This window comes from Rhinolophus ferrumequinum, chromosome 13 (genome assembly GCF_004115265.2).
Source record: "Rhinolophus ferrumequinum isolate MPI-CBG mRhiFer1 chromosome 13, mRhiFer1_v1.p, whole genome shotgun sequence".
NCBI lineage: Eukaryota > Metazoa > Chordata > Mammalia > Chiroptera > Rhinolophidae > Rhinolophus > Rhinolophus ferrumequinum.
Genome location: NC_046296.1, coordinates 55,012,675 through 55,033,490, shown reverse-complemented (window position 1 = coordinate 55,033,490; position 20,816 = coordinate 55,012,675). Strand labels below are relative to the sequence as shown.

At 46.0% G+C, this 20,816-nt stretch overlaps 1 protein-coding gene across 1 annotated transcript in view; it reads left to right on the top strand.

Annotated features, from left to right (window-relative positions):
- Positions 1-1,428: 1,428 nt before the first annotated feature.
- The window catches only part of EFR3B (EFR3 homolog B), an 80,558-nt gene continuing 61,170 nt past the window's right edge, over positions 1,429-20,816 (top strand). The window contains exon 1 of the mRNA XM_033124870.1: positions 1,429-1,689. Coding sequence (XP_032980761.1) covers positions 1,683-1,689 — 7 coding nt within the window. The 5' untranslated portion in view covers positions 1,429-1,682. The remainder of the gene's footprint in view (positions 1,690-20,816) is intronic.

Genomic DNA, 20,816 nt, shown 5'->3' with positions numbered 1-20,816 from the left:
CATCATATAAAGTTTTTATCAGTATTTGTCTTGTGCTTCCTGCCAGACATTTCACTCCATGAAGACAGATACTGCATTTCCCACTGTGCTGCAGACGCCAGTGAATGACAAGTATATTTTGTGCTGAACAGACTGTGGGGTGGGAGTATCGCTGATGTCCAGACCAAGCTAGATTCCAATTTCTCCCTTCGGCCCTGGTTCTGATGTTACTCTCAGCAGATCTCAAAGCCACCTGACCGGGTCCTAGAACTGGAGAATAGAGACAAAGCTTTTTTGTTAGTCATCTGAGGGTCTAGACTAAATGTGAGCTCCAAGAACTTCCCCAGGGTTTTCCACAGGGCTCCAAGGCTCCCATGTGCTGGTAAGAGAGGTAAAGGAACAATCACAAAACCTGGAAAGAGCGAGGGAGTGGGAGGTTTTCTAGTAATTTCCCAACAGTCCTGCTGAGGTTCGGAGAGGGTAGATAACTGACCTACAGACACACAGCTAGTGTATCTAGGAAACAGAACATAAACCAACCTCTCACAGCCTCAGTTTCCTCTTCTGTAAAATGGGAGACATTACACTATTTTTAAGGTCCTCCCCTCCCTAACTTCTGGTAGAAACCTTAACCATGAGGTAAGAGGGAAACAAAGGAATGGATATTGAAAGGACAGGTGAATGTGAGAAATGTAGAGGAATCTGGATGAGAAGCCTCGGGAAGCCCCGGACTGGGCTAGAAGAAGTCTTCATGGCGTGGGGCGGGAGCATTCTGCTCTCTTGGTTTCTCATATGGTCAGAGAGGATGGAGCAGCCGGCCCTGGGGCACAAGTGGAGAGGATCCTGGCTTCAAACCTTGTGAATGACACGTATTAATATGGGAGAGGAAAAGCAAGCTGACTTCCTGCGACAGTTGAGGGGAGAGGGTGGAGTGCGTTTCCTGCATACCTGGCCCAGGAAGGACGCTGTTTGGTAGCAATCACCAGGCTGGAGAGTGGCTGGGAGAGCCACAGCTGAGGGCTTAATTAGAGAATGAGTCTCCCCTAAGCGGGGCAAGAGAGGGTTATTCCCCAGTTCATCTTCCTTGCTTCCCTGGCTCAGCCTACGTATCCTGGACAAATCCCGAGGAGGGAGTATTCCTGCGGCTTCTAGCGCCCCTGCTGACCCGCGGGCCCACGAGTTAGGGGCGATCTCAGCTGTCCGCCTGAACATTCCAACAGGGGCAGGGAGTTTGGGTGGGTGGCTCCTCCAGGCGACCGCTGCAGGTGGAAAATCCGCTGCCCAGCATCTTGGGGCCACAGCCTGGGAGAAGGCGCATCTTGGGATCTGGGTTTGTGGGAAGGTGCCAGGGCCGACGCCGGCAGAGGGCGGGAATTTGCCTGGGGCGGGGCGGGGCGTGGCGTGGGTCGGCGGCACGGCAGTGGCGGAGGCCGGGGGGCAGGGACATATTAGCATAGTCTCCTCCCCTCCCGGAGCGGCGCTGCCCAGAAACCCGGGCGGAGGCCCGCTGGGCTCACCCTGGACTCCGGCTGGGATCGTGGCTCCTGGCTCCGGCCCTCCCACGTCCGGTCCCCGTTCCCGTTCCCGCCCCGCCGGCCTCCCCCGGCCGCCGCCATCCGCTGCCGGTTGTGAATGAAAGGGAGGCGCCGCCGGGGGCTGGCTGCAGGCGACGCGGCCTCGCGGGAGGCGCTTGCCCCGCGGAGATGTACGGTAAGGAGGGCTCTGCCTACCAGCTCGCAAACTTGCAGGACAGAGACCATTGTCCCTACGCGGGGCCCCGGCGAGGCCACGGGTTGCGGACTTGGTGCCCGCTGGGCTCTTTCTGTCGCCTGGAGCGCGCGCATCTATGCTGCGAGGACAAAGATGCCCAGGGCCCGGGACCCTGGGGTCCTGGGAGCCCTTCGGGCTGGTGGTTTGCGGGCGCTGGGCGGTGGGCGGTGGTCCTCCCGGGGGCGGGGCCTTGGGTGATCCGGAGCTGCTGGGCTCTGCGGAAAGCGGATCTCCCTTGGAGCCGCCTAGACAGGGAGTGTTGGTGGAAGTGGTCGTGTGTGACAGCACTTGCAGAATTAATTAACAAAAGCTGGTTGTGCTGCGGAGTTTCCTGCGGGAAGCCGGTCCGGGATTGAGGGAGACACTCGCTCCCTGGCTGAGAGGATGAGGGAGGCGGCGCCGGCTGTGCAGAAGGCTGGGGAGCCAGTCAATCCTGGGAGCCTCGTCTCGCCGCACCTGGATGGATGTGGCCTCTGCCTGCCCCTGCCGCCCGTGGGACCCAGGTTCCCTAACTTCCAGATTGGCCCTCCGTAGTAATGAAGGAGGGAGACGCTGCTGAGGGCTCAGAGCTGCCTCGGTAGCCACCTTCTGGCGGTCGCCTCACCCCTCTTCCCTTCTACAACCGCCATCCCCTCAACTGATGTGCAACAGTTAGCCAGACCCTCACGGTGCACTGGTCCGCTTTAACACTGGCCAGGAACGCCTCTGGTTTTGGAGACAGAGTGGGTGAAGAAAAGAGAGCACTTTGGGTCCCACTTTACAGCTCTGATGAGTGGAGCACTGGAGACCCAGACCAGTGTAAGAAATCAACTGCATTACAGAGCATCCAGACGCTCTGAGCTGCTGAGAGAGAGAGAGAGAGAGAGAGAGAGAGAGAGAGAGAGAGAGAGAGAGAGAGAGAGAGAGAGAGAAGAGAGAAATGATCCAGATAGACTTAAAACCATCTGAACCCAGATTCTGGCAGCTCTTCTAGGGCCAGCAAAAAACGAGTTGTTCTCACCTCTCACCCCCACTGCCAGGTAGGGGCTCAGGTGGCACCTGAGGGATGAGAGTTGGGAGAAGAGCGTGTTCCCAATTTCACCCATTACTGAGGTTCCTCAGCTGCCTCACTCTGCAAACAGACTGTGAGTCACAAAGTTTGTTAGAGGCAGAGGAAGCTGAGATCTTGGTGCCAAGGCTCAGCAATCAGTGGGCCTCACTATTGAGGGTAAGAGACACCCAGCCTTTTAATCAGTCTCTTTCCCTGCCCAGTTGGTAATATGTCTGCATTTCTGAACCAGGTCAAGACATCAGCAAGTCCCCTCAGCAAGTATTATTTGTCTTGGCTGGATCAAAGGGGACAGTATGGTGGGAGGAGAGGTTGACCTCAGAGCCTGTTCTGCTGGCCATGGGGACTCTGGGGGAAGGTAGCAAGGAGGTTGTGTTTTATAAGCTACGAGGCTGTGAGGTTCCCAGGAGAGAGCTATATTTTCTTACTCTCCCTGTTTTTCCCCCTCTTCTTTACTGCAGAGTAAGCAGCCTGAAGCTGCAGATCACTTGACAAAAGCATGTGACTGCAGGGGCACCTGCAGTCGGGAAGGAGCTAGGAACCCTAGTTGTGCTGGGCCACGTCACTGCATTTAGTCCCAGACAGTTTGCTAACGATCCTGAGTGTTGTGGTCTCTGTCTGCCTCTGTTGTATGAAGCAAGTCAAGGAAGAGTTGGATGGTGCAGAACGGTGAACTGGGGAGCCAACATATCGGGGTACTATTTTCACATGTACTATAGATTTTTATTTCTCTTTTATAATACGATTTTATTCCTCCAGATGCAAACAGAGATGGTACTTACCCCTGAATGATTCATACATTATAATGAAGGAATCCTCTGGGCAGTTGCCTGCAGCAAAGGAAATGCTGGTTGGGACATTATTATTGGGTCTTCCTTAATGCAAAACCTTGTCTTTGGAGGTGCGAGAGGGAGCCCACTCTAGAAGGGGCTCGTCGGCCGGGATTTTAGTATTTTCTTGACTTTCATGAAAAGAAAGGGTCTGTATATACTGGTAATCATTCCTTCCCAGAAGTCAATAGAGTGATGAAAAAAGTTGTGGGTAGGGAAATTGGGAAGTCATAGAATCATAGACTTCTTGCATTTTGTTCTTATTTTCCCATAGTTTCCAAGTGACTTGTCCAAGGTGACACAGTTAGATGGAACAGAGCAAAAAGCAAACTGGGGTCTTCTAGGTCAGTGCACCCCCCAGGCCTTGGGTAAAAACGCATTAGGAAAATGCCACCAGGGATTTTGTTAACTGATGGACAGCAAGGCCCCTGTGTAGAGTCAAAAGTCACCTCCGAGCTTTAGGTAAAGGTGTCCCTCTACCTCTCATCTTGGTGACTTGCTTCATTATGAATTCCTGTAATCTAACTCCTGCCCCCTCTCAGCTGCTCGGCGATCCTGGACAGGTCTTCACCTTCCCTCTTCGCCCCTCCTCACCTTACCTCTGGCCCTGACAACTCAGAGATGGTACTTACCCCTGATTGTGTCCTCAGCCTTCCTGTGTCCTCAGTTTCCTCCGTCTTCTTCTGCCTGTGGTGGAAGAGGGGCCCCCTGTCTTTGTGAGAGGACACAGTGCTATCTGGGACAGAAGGAATCCTAGACCTGTGGTCTGCTCATCTCAACCCAAGGGCTAGGTCACGGCTATGTGACCTTAGGCAAGTAGGGTCACCTCTGGGAATTATATGTCAGTAGAAATGGTGAGACTCCCATCTACCTTCCAGGTCTGTTGTGAGCCTCAAAGCTGGGCACTGGCTGTGACAGTGCATCCTAAGAGGATCTTCACTCACAAGACGGACTGCTCAAGAGCCTGGCCCCTTCTGGTGGTCTTGGGCCTTTATCCTTTTCCTCTTTGCCAGCTTCTGAAGATGCCTGTTTGTGCCGCCTCCCACCCCACCTTCAACACACAAATCACCTTGACCTAGCTAATCACCCAAGCCACTGAACTACGTCTCTCTTTTCCTTCACCACACTCACCCCAGCTGCCTCCTCACCACTCACTCACTCCTAAACCCCAGTCCCTTTCTGGAAATGACTCTCCAAAAGGGCACAAGTGACTTCCCACAATTGTGTTTATACCTATGGACACATATTGACAAGGGACCTGGAAAAATTAAAGCACTGGGGTAGGAAGTTTGTGGTCAAATTCTCAGCAAAAATGGATTCCCATTTGTTTTTCTTTGTGTCAGAATTGTGTAACTAGAAGTTTCCCTATTTCTCTCTCCTGAGATGGAGTCATTAGTGTTCCTTCCTAGGAGCGTCCCACTTACCCACTGAGGTGAGGCAGAGCTCTCTGAGAAATGCTACCCTCCAGAATTACGGCTGCAGCCATGAAGAACATTGGAAAGGATTTCCCCAGAACCACAGTCTGTGTGGCCAGCCCCACTAAAACAAAAGCTGCTCTGACCAATGCCCCCTCGCCTCTAGGTGCTGCCTCATCCCCAATACACGCCTTTCTCGTGCTTTGTGATTGAGAACGCTGACTGTAGGGAACGTGGCGATGACATGCATCTTTCTGTAAATGTGCAGCACAGAGCACATGAGTGTGTGACTTGAGTGAGGCTGGGTGGAGAAACTGCAGAGCAGACTCCCGACTCCGTCCTGAGGTGCAAAGGCTCACCCTTGCAGAAGGTTCCTTGGTCCTGCTGCTCTCATCGCAGGGGACTCTCACAACCTCTCTCTCTCTCTCTCTCTCTCTCTCTCTCTCTCTCTCTCTCTCTCTCTCTCTCTCCCCTCTAACACACACACACACACACACACTCTCTCTCTCTCTCTCTCTCTCTCTCTCTCCCCTCTAACACACACACACACACACACACTCTCTCTCTCTCTCTCTCTCCTCACTCACTCCCCCCCTAACTCCTTTATTCCACCTAAGATGGGGGTGAGGTGAGTAGAGCCTGTTTCCTCTCTCTTGCTGCTCAAAGTTCAGTGAATTCAAGTAGCTGTAGTTGTCTTCTTGTGCATAAATAAAAATGAAACGTTCATATCACTTGAGAGAAATTTGGAGACGAGAGAAGAGGAAAAAAAACCATCCATAATCCTACCCACTAAAACCAACCTTTTATATTGTTATATAAATTGCTACTAGGATTTTGTGCTTGCCTGCTTTTGCCCTTTCTTTTCTCCTTCTTGCCCGATCCTGGCTGTGTTCACCCAGGCGTGTTGGCGAAGGAGCAGCAGGGAGCCCCTTAGACTGACTCTGCCCTCAGATAAACTTGGCCCTGACCCTTTCTGAGCCTGTTTCCTTGCTCAACAAAGATGACAATGTACACCTCACTGCAGAGATGAATCAGGTTGAGAGAGCTGTCCCCACTTTCCCCTTCCCTTTCTCCAATTCTCTCTTTCCTCTCTGTTTCTTAATTTAAAAAAGAAGGCAAAAATAAAAACTTATGTTCCATAAGCTTAATAACAGTGCTTGTGAAACTGTTCATTGTATCAAACAAAAGGAAAAATCTAATATAAAAAGCATCTTCCCCCCATTCCCTAGTCATCCAATCCTTCCAGAAAAATCCAGAAAACACCGTAACCTATAAACAAGTATAACTGCTTTTACTGTTTTGATATTTTTCCTTCCATATGTTTGTTTATGCAGTTGGAATTATTCATTTTACATAATTTTGTATTCTATTTTTTTCTATTTAACATTAGAATATAAGCATTCTCCCCAAGTTAATAAAAACTTGCTGGCTGCCATTTTTAATGACTATGTAACAGTTCTCTGACTGGATGGATGTATAATTTCATTATTGTACATGTAGTTTATACAAAAATATTCAATATCATAATCCTGGGAAGAGTACTTAATGCCCAAAACTTTCTCTAAATTTTCTATTTCCCTAGGCTGTAGCCCTCCAAATGTGTTGATGAAAGTATATAAACATTTTAAAGGTTTGTTATATATTGTCAAATTATTTTCAATTTGTATCAATTACACTTGTACCAGCTGTTATGAGAGTGCCTATCTTCCTATACTCCCAAAAGCATTAAATATTGAGATTTTTTTCCCTAATCTTCGCTAATTTTCTAGAAAAGTTATATCATCTTAACTTGCATTCTTTATTACTAGTGAAGTTAAACACTTCCTATATTTTTTAACCATTTGAATTTTAGTGAATGGTCATATGAGTATGAGTGCTTTATTTATTGAGGCTATTAACCATTTGCCTGTCATTTGCTTTATGTTTTGTGTTTTGAAGGAAAATAGACATATACTATCAACTATTTGTGTAGTGCCAGCTATATATACTCCACAGGGCATCATGAGGGATACAAACGTGTGTAAAAGTCCTTTCCATGAAGAAGATTACAATTTCAGTGGGAAAACATGCAAAAAAATTAAGTGATACAAAGATAAAACTGCACCATTTTTTTGCAAGGTGGAATGGAGTAACTCACCAAAGGTTCAGCCAGCAATATCTTAAAGTAGAAGAGACCACTGCGAGGTGGACCCATTTGGGAGGGCTTCAGGAGAGAGTGGACATTGTGAGGGGTTCTGAGGCTGGGGGGTGAAGGGAAAAAGGGCGGGCCAGGTAGAGGCACCAGTGTGGGTGCATGGAGGTGGGGGAAGAGAGGACCTGTCCAGCGAGAGTTAGGGGAGGGAAGTACCTGGGTTTGAGGCAGAGTTTAGGTGGAAAATTATGTGATGGAGATTATGTCAGGATAAGGAGTTTTCATGTATCCCAGTGAGCAGTAAAAGCCCTTGAAGATTGTAAACAATCAAAGGGCTGGTTTGCTCAAGTGATGTTTTAGGGAAATGAAGCAGGGAACATTGTGCAGAACCGGGGGGGGGGGGGGGGGGGAGGGCGGGGGGGGGGGGCAGAAGTGAAGATAAAGAAAAGCGGATGAGATATCAGCCATAGGTGGTAGCCTAAGGAGTGAGAAAGCTTTGGACTAGTTAAAATTATGCATATGCAGTGAAAGATGTTTGCCCCATAAAAAAAAGCAGTAGGACCAGGTGGGTGGATGGGAGGGATGGGGGTGGGGGATAAGGTGAATTGAAACTTTCTTTTAAACATTCCCTTGGTACATAAAGTACGGGTTATATAAGCAGATATAGAAAATAGTATATTTTGAAAGAGGTGCTAAATTACCTAGAGCTGTAAATTTATTATAATCTAACTTGTTCTAAAGAGGATTTGGGACATATATTTCATGTATACCCTTGTACTACAATAAATTAAGGGATCAAAGCAAAGAAAATCTGAGAGTAAAACAGAAAAAATAAAGCCAAGAATAAAATTATTTCAGGAAAAAAATGCCTGCCAGTAGGCCGTGTTGCAAATTCAGTTTTGAGCTTCTTGTAGGCCAAAAAAGAGGGGGGAATCATTTGCAAGACTCATAGCATCTATAAATTTTTTTTTTAATGCAGTTGCCCAGGACATAGACAGCTTTTTGAGATGCTAAGATCTGAGAGATGCGCTCCTCCTGAAAGAGGAGTAGTTTATAAATATTGGTCTAAATTAGATTTTTCTTTTAAAAATATAATTCCCTTAATCTGCTCTATACCACTTTGTGCAGTATGAAGACTGGTTCAAATGCAACTCTGTGGGTCGTGATTCCTCACTTTGAAATTGCCACCAGCTCTGCTCTTGGCTTCCTTCCGGGTTTGCCCAGGGCTCTGAGGCTCTGACCCCCTTCATAGCTGTGGTTGTCATTTCTCCTTCCTCGATGATTGTGTCTTCTGAGAGTTTGCCGAGGAAGCTGCTCCTGCTTCATAATCAAGGGAGGCCGTCTGGTCACTCTCGTTCACGCACAGCCACTTGTCACAGCCTCGTGTGTCTCTTGTCCACGTCCCCACTAGCCCATCAGCCCTAGGACAGCAGGGAGCTCATTTCTCTTGTGCTCTATTCCCTAGCACACTGCCTGGGACAGAGTTGGGGCTCCAAAACCTTGCCTAATGGATGAATCCTGAAGTAGATGTCATTTTTAAAATGTACCTTTTTCTAACTTCTGACCCTGTACATATTTTGTCCTCAATATGTCATGAATAATAATACAATTACTATTATTTCAGCTTCCATTTGTTGGGCACTATTATGTGCCAAACAGTCTCCAAAGCATTTTTTATGTATTAACTGATTTAATCTTCCTCAAACTCTATGAGTTACGGATTATGAGTCTCATTTTAGAAATGAGAAAACAGAGGCACTGAGAGGTGTAGTAACCTGCCCATGGCTGCACAGTTTTGTGACAGGGCTAGGATTTGAACCGAGGCATTCTAGCTCCAAAGTGTGAACTCGTTCTCCCTCTTACACTGCGTTCCCTAGAATATTCTGAATGTTCCAGAGAATACAAAGCTTTCCTTTGCAGAGTTCCCTGTACATAGACTCACATGTTAATTTGGGAAGAGCAGGAAAGCATAAGACAGGGCTGACCTGAGGGGGCCATGCCTTATCTGTGGTCCCAGGCCAGTCAGAGAGCTTTCAGTTCTGGTGGGAGCCTCTGCCTCTTAGGGTCCTTCCTCCTCTTCTGTGACTGTTTTGCTTTGTCAAAGAGAGAAAGGGCCCCAGGAAGAAACTTGGGGACCTAAGTGAGGATAGATAAATAAGAGAGGAGCCCAGAGAGCAAGTAGGTGAGGGTGGAAGACAGAATGCATGAGTCAATGATGACATGTGAAACAAGGAAGCTTGGACATACATCTCAGAGAGAGAGAGAGAGGCAGAGCAGCTGTCACAACCAACAGAGTCACACGCACGCCAGGGTTAGCAGTCTTCTTAAAGATGTATTCCATGGTCCATGCTTGGTGTGGAAGAGAGCAAAAACTGGGGACCTTCTGTAACAGCAGGAGCCTCTGTTTCTCTAATAGTTTGGCTGTGAATGGAAATGTCTTCCCTACATTTTCAGGTCCAGCCAGCCTGGATGCAGCAATCACTGCCTCTACAAGGTGGCGTTAAGACCAAGCTGTGTGTGTGAGAGAGGGATGGTGGTCCACCTCCCAGATGGCCACTTTGTAGCCACAGGGCCCTAGAAAGTTAGTTTTTCTCTCTCTGAGCCCATTCCCTCCCCTGTAAAATGGGGATAATTAGTCTGCCTTGCATAACGAGGGGTCAAATGAGATAATGCATACGTACATGTATTTATATTACAGAACAGTGTACGTAGGAAACAGGATATCACCATCCAAGCAATTTTTATGGATATTTGTGGGGCATGGCCACGCCCTCTCCAGAAACAGTGACAATCCCTGCGTACAAGGATGAGCATGTCATACGAAGACTGTGTTTGTTAGACTCCTTAGACACAAGGGTCTGATAATAAGCATGTAAAAGCAGAGAGCTCTTGTAACATTGGTGAGCTGGGCACCTGCCTCTGTGAAGTCTGCTGCTAGACTGGGCCCCTGAGAGGGGGCAGCCGCAATGCTGAGCACTTTCTTGTCTCCTCGAGGACCATCTGCAGGTTGGCATTCCATAGCAGTGTCGCCCCCGTCCCTGCACCGGGAAGATGATAAACTCTCCTAGACTGCAAAGCGGGCGGACATGACGTCTTTATCTAAATCCTTATACGAGTAATTCATATGAATTACTAACACTTAGCAGTGTTTATTCCATGTCATTCTACCCATTGTCTCAATTCAGAATAACGTTTTGGAAGTGAATGTCATTATTTCTGTGATTGAGCCAAGCACACAGATACAGAAGTCCAATGATTTGCCCAAGGTCATGCAGCTGGTGGAAGTCCGTTCTCTCCATGTTTCCTAAGCATGGGTTCCTTCATGTGAGATTAAAACACTGCTTTTGTACCTGATGGCAGTTTCACGTACCTTATGCCAAGCAGCAAATTTCACTATGAGACAAGAATTCCAAACTGAATATTTTAGTAGATGTCACATAGTTTAGTTGTGGCTTTACAGCTAGGAGCATGGGTGCCTCCGCAGGCACCCATAGAGACTTTTAAGCCAAGTGCCCTAACGCACATCCTGTGTTCAAAGGCTTCCTGGGTTCAAAGTCTAACTTTCTCATTACCTCCCAGAAAAAGTCAAGCATCCGTGAACCAGGAGTCTTGGATTCTTAGCTCCAAGCTCCATCATAACTCTTCAGAAAGACTCCATGTCCCAACTTTCCATTTAAGTGGATAATACTTGAAATAACATTTATAAATCTGATTAGAAGAATCCCTAAATTACAAGAACATGATCGCTTAGCAAGGCACTGCTTGCAATAAAGTGATGCATTTCCAGGCCCTCCTCACTTCTCACTACTGGTGCAGGAAGGATGCTTCTAGAGCAGAAGCGTGCAAGATGGATGCTGAAAAAACCCCCGAGCTCTGCAGCCTCCTACCAAGCCTTCTCTGTGTCCCCACTGTATCCTATACTTTGATGTTATTTTTGTCATTTATTTGTCACACTGAATGTTACTTATTTCCTTGTACACTAGATCTGTGAACCTCTTGAGGGTACAACATCTAGCTTAATCATCTTTGTTTTTCCTAGCATCTAGCAGAGATCTTTGGTATGTAGTTAGAGCTCAAATGTTTGCTTTGAACTATAAAATAATTATGTGTGTCATTCATACTTCCATATACAAATCTAACAGCCCATGTTTCCAAGGTACCAGTGGTAGTGGGCTGGGAAATCTCAAAAGGAACTCTGTAGTGATAGCAGCAATATTTCATCATCTTGGTATGTCTTCCCACATTGATTATACTTCTGGATAGGATGTAGAATACGCCAGAATATAACCATTTGGGTTTTTCTCTAGACTGTGATGGTGTTAGTCGTGAGACTTAACCTGTTGGCCTACCTGCTGAGATGGTGATGGCAGGTAGAGCCATTCTCACATATTTCCTCCTCGGTTTGGGAAGCTCAGAGTGAATGCTACAATCTTTTTCTTCATAAAGGAAGGTCACTTAGTGGTATAATTATGGGTCAGTCTTTATTTTGATTTCCATTCATATTGTTTGTGCATTATTCTTTCACAAAACCAGCAAGATGAAAAAATGACCCTTTGAAGCAAAGGCCGTTAAATGTCTGTTTCTCACTGAGGGGAAGCATTGGCCAGAATGTTCCTGGATCAAACACTATGCAGGCATGTGTGCCTTCAGTCTCCCAGCTGGATGGAGCGTAGGGAAACTGGGTAGAAAAGCAAGGATGCTGACCTTGGTTGAGGGTTATATACAGACAGAGTAGAAGAGGGGGAAAAATAACAGTCTTGCCAGTTTCCATCAGACTCCTGAAAGTACCTGGTCCGACCAGCAGTCTTGAGCCCAGCGGCTGGTAAATTCTGTAAACATGTCTGACTGTCTTGAGAGGTTTCACCCCTAGGAGAAGAGGATAGAACTGCTAGGAGTGCCCTCTTCTCCCCCAGACAACGCTGTCAGGGAAGAACAGGGCTGAGTGTCCTGGCAAGGAGCGGGCAGGGCTGGACATCATACAATGCTTTCCTTCTGCTTTATCAAGGACATTCATTCTGCTCTGGGAGGGAGAGTTGGCCATCAGGGCTGATTCGGACTCTGCTGCTGTGTGAACTTGGGCAAGATTCTCAACCTCCCTCAGGTTTAATGTTACCATCTGTACATTGGGAGAGCTGGGCTGGATGGTCTTTAAGAGTTTTCCAGTTCTTTCATCTGCAAATGGCTCCGTCCTGTGAGTGAGACAGCAGAGGGAGGCAGGGGTATCCATAGCAGGAGTTTTCAAAAGATCTGGGTGGTATTGTGGGCACTGTGATCTCCAGTGCTTTATGTAACCCGGCTGTGCATCCTTCCATTTCCTCATTGGTAAGACTGGGTTGTGTGATGCTGATCCTTTTGTTCCCTCAAACAGTGTCTGTCCTGGGATTCTGTTGCATGGGAAGGTGTGCTGACAAGTATGCGGGGGTAGGTAGGCGGGGATAAGAGCTGAGCTGTGTGCCTTCCCAGTGCTGGGCTCTATAATTCTTGCTTTAAGTAAGTTCAAATTTCGCAAAAACCCTGTGTGGTAGGTGTTCCTATCCCTTCCCCCATTTTCAGATAATGATAATAAAGTCCAAAGAAGTTAAAGACCTTGTTCACGTCAACCAGCTCATTAAGTGGCAGAGCAAGAAAAGAACCAGGCCTGTTTTAGTCCAGTGCTGTCCTATTCCATCTGGATGCTCATTTCAAACACCCTTATTAATTGGAAGACATCAAAATTTAAAACTTTTGTGCACCAAAGGACACCATCAACAGAGTGATAAGGCAACCCACAGAATGGGAGAAAATTTTTGTATATTATGTATCTAATAAGGGATTACTATCCAGAGTATACAAAGAATCCCTACAACTCAACAACAGAAACTTGATTGAGAAAATGGCAAAAAGGCTTGAATAGACATTTCTGCAAAGAAGATGTACAGGTGGCCAACAAGTACAGGGCAAATTATTAGAGAAATGCAAATCAAAATCACAATGATATATTATTTCATATCCATTTGGATGACAATTATCAAAGAAAAACAGAAAATAACAAATGTTGGCAAAGATGTGGAGAAATTGGAACCCTTGGGCACCACTGGTAGGAATGTAAAATGGTACAGCCACAGTGGAAAACAATATGGCAGTTCCTCAAAAAATTAAAAATAGAATTACCAGATGATTCAGTAATTCCACTTCTGGGTATATACCAAAAGAAGTGAAAGCAGGGCCTCAAAAAGATATGGGTATACCCACAATCACAGCATTATTCAAAATAGCCCAAAGTGGACGACGACCCAAGTGCCCATGGACAGATAAATAGATAAGCAAAGTGTGATACACACACACACACACACGACCATTATTCAGCCTTACACATGGATGAACCCTGAGGACATTATGTTAAGTGACATAAATAAAGCAGACACAAAAGGACAAATACTCTATGATTCCAATTATATGAGGTAACTAAAGTAGTCAAATTCATAGAGACAGAAAGTAGAATAGAAGTTACCAGGGGCTAGGGAGAAGGAGAATGGAGTGGTTGTTTAGTGGGGACTAACGAGTGTCAGTTTTGAAAGATGAAAATGCATTTTGGAGATGAACAGTGGAAATTCTTGCACAACAATGTGAATGTACTTAGTGCCACTGAATTGTACACTTAAAATGGTTAAATGGTAAATTTTGTGTTATGTATATTTTACCACAATTTTCTTAAAGTTTTTACACACGCACACACACACACACACACGACACACCATTATCAGAATTGATCATACCTTTCATCAATGGCATAAATCAGGCTGGGTTGACGACCTAGCATTAGTCACCTTATTACTTCGGGGTGTATATATAGAGGAGACCCAGAAACTGACATCATCATATTCTTTGGATCTCTGGAAAACTCCTACTCAAATTAAGAAAGTCATTAAAGTACCATTTTTCGAAAGAAAGAAAATTCATATCACGATTGAGAGCATGTCAGTTACTGCATTTCATGAAAGTGCCTGGAGGAATGACGATTAAATTTGGAGGCCATATTACGGATGGTCTGAGTTAATGGCAAACGTGTATTCACCTTGGTGTGGGGTGCGTCTGAAGGAGCTACCCATTGTCCTGAGCAGTGAAAATGAGGTACCATGAGAGATCCACTGTGACTGCCAGTGGGCAGAGGCGTGCAAGACATATTCCGCAGAAGAAAGGAAGCAGGGAATTCAGATGTCAGCCCTAACGAAACCACAAGGGTTGGTGCCTTAAATTGCAGGTTGATTTTGGATTGAGCTGCCTCTCATTCTGGTAATTCTAAATGGCCTATTCTGAGGTGAGCAGCAACAAGCTTTATTTATTTACAACGAAGCTAATGCCACATCAGGGAGCCACCCTATAATCAATGCATGTGTACTGACCCGAAAAAAAAACCACTAGAACAGGAACAGTGGTTGTTTCTGGGTGATAGGACCACAGATGATTTTTAAATTTTCTTTTAAAAGATATTTTGTACTTTTCACATTTTGTACAGTGAGCACATGTATTTTAATGGCACAACATAAGTAAATATAATTAAAAGTGGCTTTCATCATCAAAGACCGTGGAGAGTTATCTAGAATTTTCTAATTATGTTTTAGAATTGCTTATGCAAGAAGACGTGCAAAAACAAATCTATGATGATAGAAATCAGAAATTTCGTAGTGGCTGGGTGAGGGGATTGGCTGGAAAGGGAGCTTTTTGAGGAGACCCAAACTGTCCTATGTCTTGTGTAGGTGGCGGTTACACGGTGTATGAACAATTGTCAGAACTCAAGGCACTGAACTCTTAAGACCTGTGCCTCTATTGCATGTTAATTATATTGCAGTAAGACAGGAGGAAACCCAGGAAAAGAAGAAAACATACATGCAAACAATCGCAGGTCTGTTTTGCATCGCTGGCAAGCCGAGTGCTAGAGGACAGCCAAGGACCTGTGCCAGCCGACACCAGGGCTCTTGCCCAAGACGGTCCCGCACCCGAGTAACAGGGCTCATTGAGAGCTGCTGGTCGGGCACATGCTGCTACACAACTTATGTGCTGAGCAGAGAGCAGAGGAAGCCGACCCAGGAAGTCCAGCCCGGCCTTGGCAGCCGGGAGGCTGATGATGCCGGCTGGACAATGGGCAGAGGGCTCGTAAAGAGGGCCATCTGCTGCTAAGGCCTTTGAGGCATTGCTGACTCGAATGGAACTTTCAATGACGGAACAAAGCCCGGCTTTACCAGGCCTGCAGCAGCATCTCAGCACCAACCCCGGCGGGACTGATGGCTGAGCAGGACTGGGCGTGTGTGCAGGACTGATTTTTCCATTTCCTCTCGGGGCTTTTGTGACCTCGCTGCCCACAGTGATGTCATGCTCCTAAGAATACATAGCCTTTAATGGCCTTGTTATTTACCTGTTTCTTAATAATGTGTTGGCTAGTGACAACGCTACACAAAGACCTATATATCTCCCTGGCTAAAAATGGATTTCTTTTTTTCCCTAATGGCACATTAAAATGAATAAATCTCAGTGTCTCCTTTGCAGCCCAGGGGTTACATGTGAAGACCCTGGAGTTACACATCCTGAGTTTGAATCCCAGCTCTCCCCCGTAACAGCCGTGTGACTTTGGATGAGTTATTTAACTGAGCTAAGCCTCATTTTCCTCATCTGTAAATGGGACAATAGACCCCTCCTCAGTGTTGTTGGGAGGATTAAATAAAATAATGCATTCAAACCTCTTTACCAGAGAACTTAATGATAGCTGGTGTTGATATTAACAGGAGAGGTCAGAATGTATATTTTGCTGTCAACAGATCCTTTTAAATGACAACACAGCAGTAACAGGGCCCAGAATCTGCTTCAGAGAACGCGTTCTCCTCTCCTCATTTAGAAAGCTTTTAAAGGTGCTCTCCCTTCCAGCTGGCTTTCTGCTTTCAGAGACCCCTCTCAGCCGAGCTGCTTTCTGGCTCTGTCTGTCTGCTTTTTGCGTCTTGCAGTGGGCAGAACCTGCCTGCCTGAGGGACTTTCTTCCTTATGCAGGTGTATCCAGAACACTCATGCGCACTGAAACTGCTTCATTAGAAATGGGTCTTGGCTGTGCCCGGCCTCCTGCTTACTTGGCATTTCTTGAACGGCTCAACCTAGTAGTACTTGTTTTGCATTTTTTGCTGAATTCTGGTGCTTGCTCCTGATTCTGTTCTGCATTTTAAAAATGTTGCTTCTGAAATTTTCCTCTGGCACCAAGACCACCCTGGTCCTGGCTTTACATTTTAGCAGCTCTGGGCATGGTGCCTGTTTTGTGTTCTGGCACCACTGTTCATGCTGTGACAGACTCTCTGATTATAGACTTGGACTTTTGAATGATTGATCTTGGATTCTTAGCCTTTAAGAGTCTGCGGTTGAAATCTGTTAGCTCGTCTGTGTATTTAAAGCTCTCACACTTGCTCTCAATCAGTTTGGCTCCATAACAATGACGCTTCTTCTGGTTTCTATATTTGATACTGTGTGTTCATTTGGAAAGCTGGAGGTGAGTAACCGTGCTGTTTATAGGCTGCCTGGTGACCACAGTAGAAAAGTGGACCTATTGTGGGAATGGGGAAAGCATAAATGTGTTATAAATCTTAAATCCCGGTTTCTAGTTCTTAGCTCCAAACTTAAACCAAATTGCCAGTGAAATTTCCAACACTGTATTGTTTACATGTAATAGATTCTACTTTCTGTGCTGAGAGCTTTGAGGGCAGACATTATTTATTGGAAGGCTTTTTTACCCCTATGGTTCATATGTACTTAAAATATAAACCAAATGCTTTGACGTGCCGAGTAGAAGGTATTCTGATGGATGCATTTCAGATGAAGGAATTTCCATCCTGAGCTCAGAACAACCTACAGAGAGACACATACATAAGCATTAAGTTCTTCCCCTCCTTCTTCTCATTTATTGGGATCCCCTGGGTTTAAAAGGCCCACGAAGTACTTACTTTCATAATGTAACCAACACACTACTGATACTGACAAACAGTGTTTATAAAGTGAGTACCAACTAAATTATGAAATAAAATACCAACAGTGCTCTGTTAACGGTAATTCTGTCATCAAAGCTACAAAATGCATCTAAGGCCTAAGGCCACACTTAGCAGAAGGTATCGGGGCCCCCTCAGAAGTTCCCTGGCCCAGGGGCCTGCGCCTGCCAAAGCAATGGGCCCACTGTGATCGGTGCAGAGACAAGCATTATTTCTCTTGTGTAATAAATGATTCATGTAATATTTCATGCTGCTTCTAAACCAGAAGCTGAGATTACGCCTCTCCTCCTCCCTTAATAGTCATTCCCCACTTAACCCACACTATTCGAGATTCCCGTGTCGCCTCTCTACTGAAAACGTGTCCACAAGGTCACCCGTGGAGGCCTGATTGCCGAGCCCTAGGCCTTCCTCTTCTTCTCAGATCTCACTGTTTTTCTCTCTTGACCATTTTTACTCTTTGAAACTCACCTCCCCCTGTGACACAGTGCCCTCTGGGTCCTCACCTCCCTCGGTGGTTATGGGCCTCGATTATGAGCAGATGCTATGAGGTCCTGTCATTCCCTCGTCTCTAAATGTCTCTAGAAAGCCCCGCCACTGGCTGTTCAGCTGTCCACTCTCTTTGGTGACCCTCATTATGAAGGGAGGGAGACGGACGGAGTTTAGCCTGCATTTAGGGCACCTCATCTCTGGTCCTCTACCCTGATCCCAGATGTCGTCACTCGGCTCTGGGGCAAGTGAGACCCCAATCACAAGCCTGTGCTTTCTTTCTAACTTCCCTTGTCACTTACCTACCACTTCACTGGGGCTGGAGGCTGAATACGCCGCACCCGCCCATGTCCCACACTCACCCAGTTGACTCCCCCACATTTGTCACACCACCAAGTGGACACTTCTAGTCCAGGGCCTGGTGTTGCTCCTCTTCCAAGGTAGTCCCATTCTTTGTGGCCTCCTGGGAGGGTCAGACTACGCTCCATCTGTCTATCTACTGGAAGCAGATTACTTACACATTCTAAGTAAGGCACATAAAAGGTGATCATGGCTGTTATTTAGTATAATGACACTGTCCCCTCTTGGCCTGGCATGGGGGGGGCATTTCACCATGGCCCCGCCCTAGTGTGCCAGCTGCCCTAACACTGCCCTAGAAAGACGAGCCCGCTGACTTCTCTCTAAAGACTCCCTTACGCTCGGCTCCTCTAAGCTTCTGCTGATGCTGTTCCCGCTGCCTGGAACGCCCTCCCTTCTCTTCTTTGTCAGCATGTTATCTGTGCCTAATTTCTACTGGGAAGCATCTATATAGAAATGACATCTCCACCCTCTGAAATCACAGCACATTCGCTCTCTGACTCAAGTGACACTTGCCTTTCCTTTAGTAATGGCTGCTTCAGCGCGTGCCCAAGGGGAGAGGCATTCTATTTCTTTTCATCTTCCTCTATGTCTAATGTACTCAATGCACTTGTATGGCATGCATGCGTGTGTGCATGAATAAATGAAATGATTTCCAGGTCTTTAATCAGCTCCAGTATGACCAAAGCTGAGCAAGTACAGAAAACTCTGTGTGTGTGTCTGTGTGTGTGTGTGTGTGTGTGTGTGTGTGTGTTTTAAACTCCTGGATTCCAAATCTTTGAACAGAAGAAAAGTATTCCCTTCAGATTTTATGAGGCATTTTATCCTGAAGGGAAAATGGGATAAACATTCAAAATTATATTTCTTTTAAATAAAATGAGTAATACATAAAACATTTTTGTTGGGAGAGTAAAAATCAAATAAAAACTAAAGCTCTAAGTGAGAGCTGTCCAGGAGAACTTTCTGCAATGTAAATGTTTTACCTCTGCATGTCCGATACGGTGGCGTTACCCACGTGTGGCTGCTGAATACATAACATGTGGCTAGTGTGTCCGAAGAACTGAATTTAAAATTGTATTTATTTAACCAGAGGTGACTAGTGGCTACCTCGTCCCCTCATCCCTAGGCCCCCAGCTCCACTTCCCACACAGGACCTGACCACTGATAACCCTGCATTGTGTATCTCTGTGGCTCTTTCTTTGTGCTTTACAGCCTGTTTTATACACATGCTTACACATATGCCAAGTTTGTTTGGCTTGTGAGTGTCTCACACAAACGGTATCACGCCACACGTGTTCTGCATTTTCCTTTTTGATTGACAATATGTTTGGAGAACTATTGGGGCAGTACTCATAGCTCTGCTTTATTCATTTCAGCTGCTACATAGCGTCCATTGCATGGAGGTTCCCTAGTTTATTTAGCCAATCCCCTATTGATGGACATTCAAGTTGTTTCCAAACAAAGCCATCAGTCCGTTCTTACGTGCTTCCCTGTGCAATGAGCAGCTACTGAGAACGGGATTTCTGAACCATCGGGAGGAAAGGGGTCCATATTCCACCCGTGGTTCTCCCCATACTGGTTCTCCAGGACCGTGCATGGGGTAATGGAGGGGGTTGGGGAATTGGGGGGGTGGATTGGTCAGGGCTGACATGCTGCACTAGCCCCTGTGTCTGAGATGGTCCTGGGGAGCTGTTATTATTGTTATTTATTTTTGTCAGAAGCTGGGCATCCATGCTCTACTCTGATCTGTTTTCACTCCCCATGCTAAGAGGCTGAAACCTAGATTTTATCACACAGTCTATGATGAGCTCTGCAAATGCTGACACATTAATAACAGTCTGAAGATGACAGACATACACAGCCTACATCTGCAAGCTGAGTTCAGTACAGACTTGAAGAAACACTGGAATGTTCTGTGCCTCATTATTAAGTTAGATTTCTCAAGCCACATTCATTCTACCCATCTTGGGGCACAAATAGAAGATAACTGGATTTAAAGACCCATATATTTACTAGCATTTGATATTGGGTGTTGAGCAAGGAGTAAAACAAAGGTTCGTGATATGATCTATATACCAAGTCACTTTTTAAACGAGGCAAAGGAGGCCCAGGCCTCAGAAATGGCCGGGAGTCAGTGTCAATTAAAGTGAGAAGAAAAGCCATTGCCTGCTTCTGGCGGCCAGCGTACCTTATCCAATGCTTTTTTTTTTCTTCCTAATTTCAAAGCATGCTAAAATAAAAATTATTAAAGATTCCATGCCAAGGTTTTTTCCCAGTGGTGATTTTAAAATTCAACCTTGCAAGAGTTAGTGATGGCTGAGCTGGGATCAAAAATGGAGGAGGATAAAGTGGTGAACATCAGATAACATCCTTTAAATTAGAAATGTAACCGACCCCCACAGGGTCGAGGTGGAGGGGGAGAAAAAGAGATGTCCCCCCACAGCCAGGAGTGGGAATGGACCATTGTCCCTCAAAGAACTGAGGAAAGGAGAAAGGAGTAAAAGTGAGGACAGGAAGCGGAAGAGAGGTTCAGAGGGAACAGACCCTGATACTTAGGCTTCCAGACAAGCAAAATTAGGGGGGAAAATTGGAACTATCCACAGAGCATCCGAGGAAATGAAAACAAAGGAGAAAATTCACTGTTGTTTGGTACTCAGATGGGTCAAGCTGTTTTCCCCACATCCCGGTCCTAATTTAATAATGATTTTCATAGTTGGGGCCATACTGCAGATAGAATTTTGTATATAGAACTTTCTCATTAAACACTCCACCCTAGGAATTTTTCCATGATGTCACAGTCTT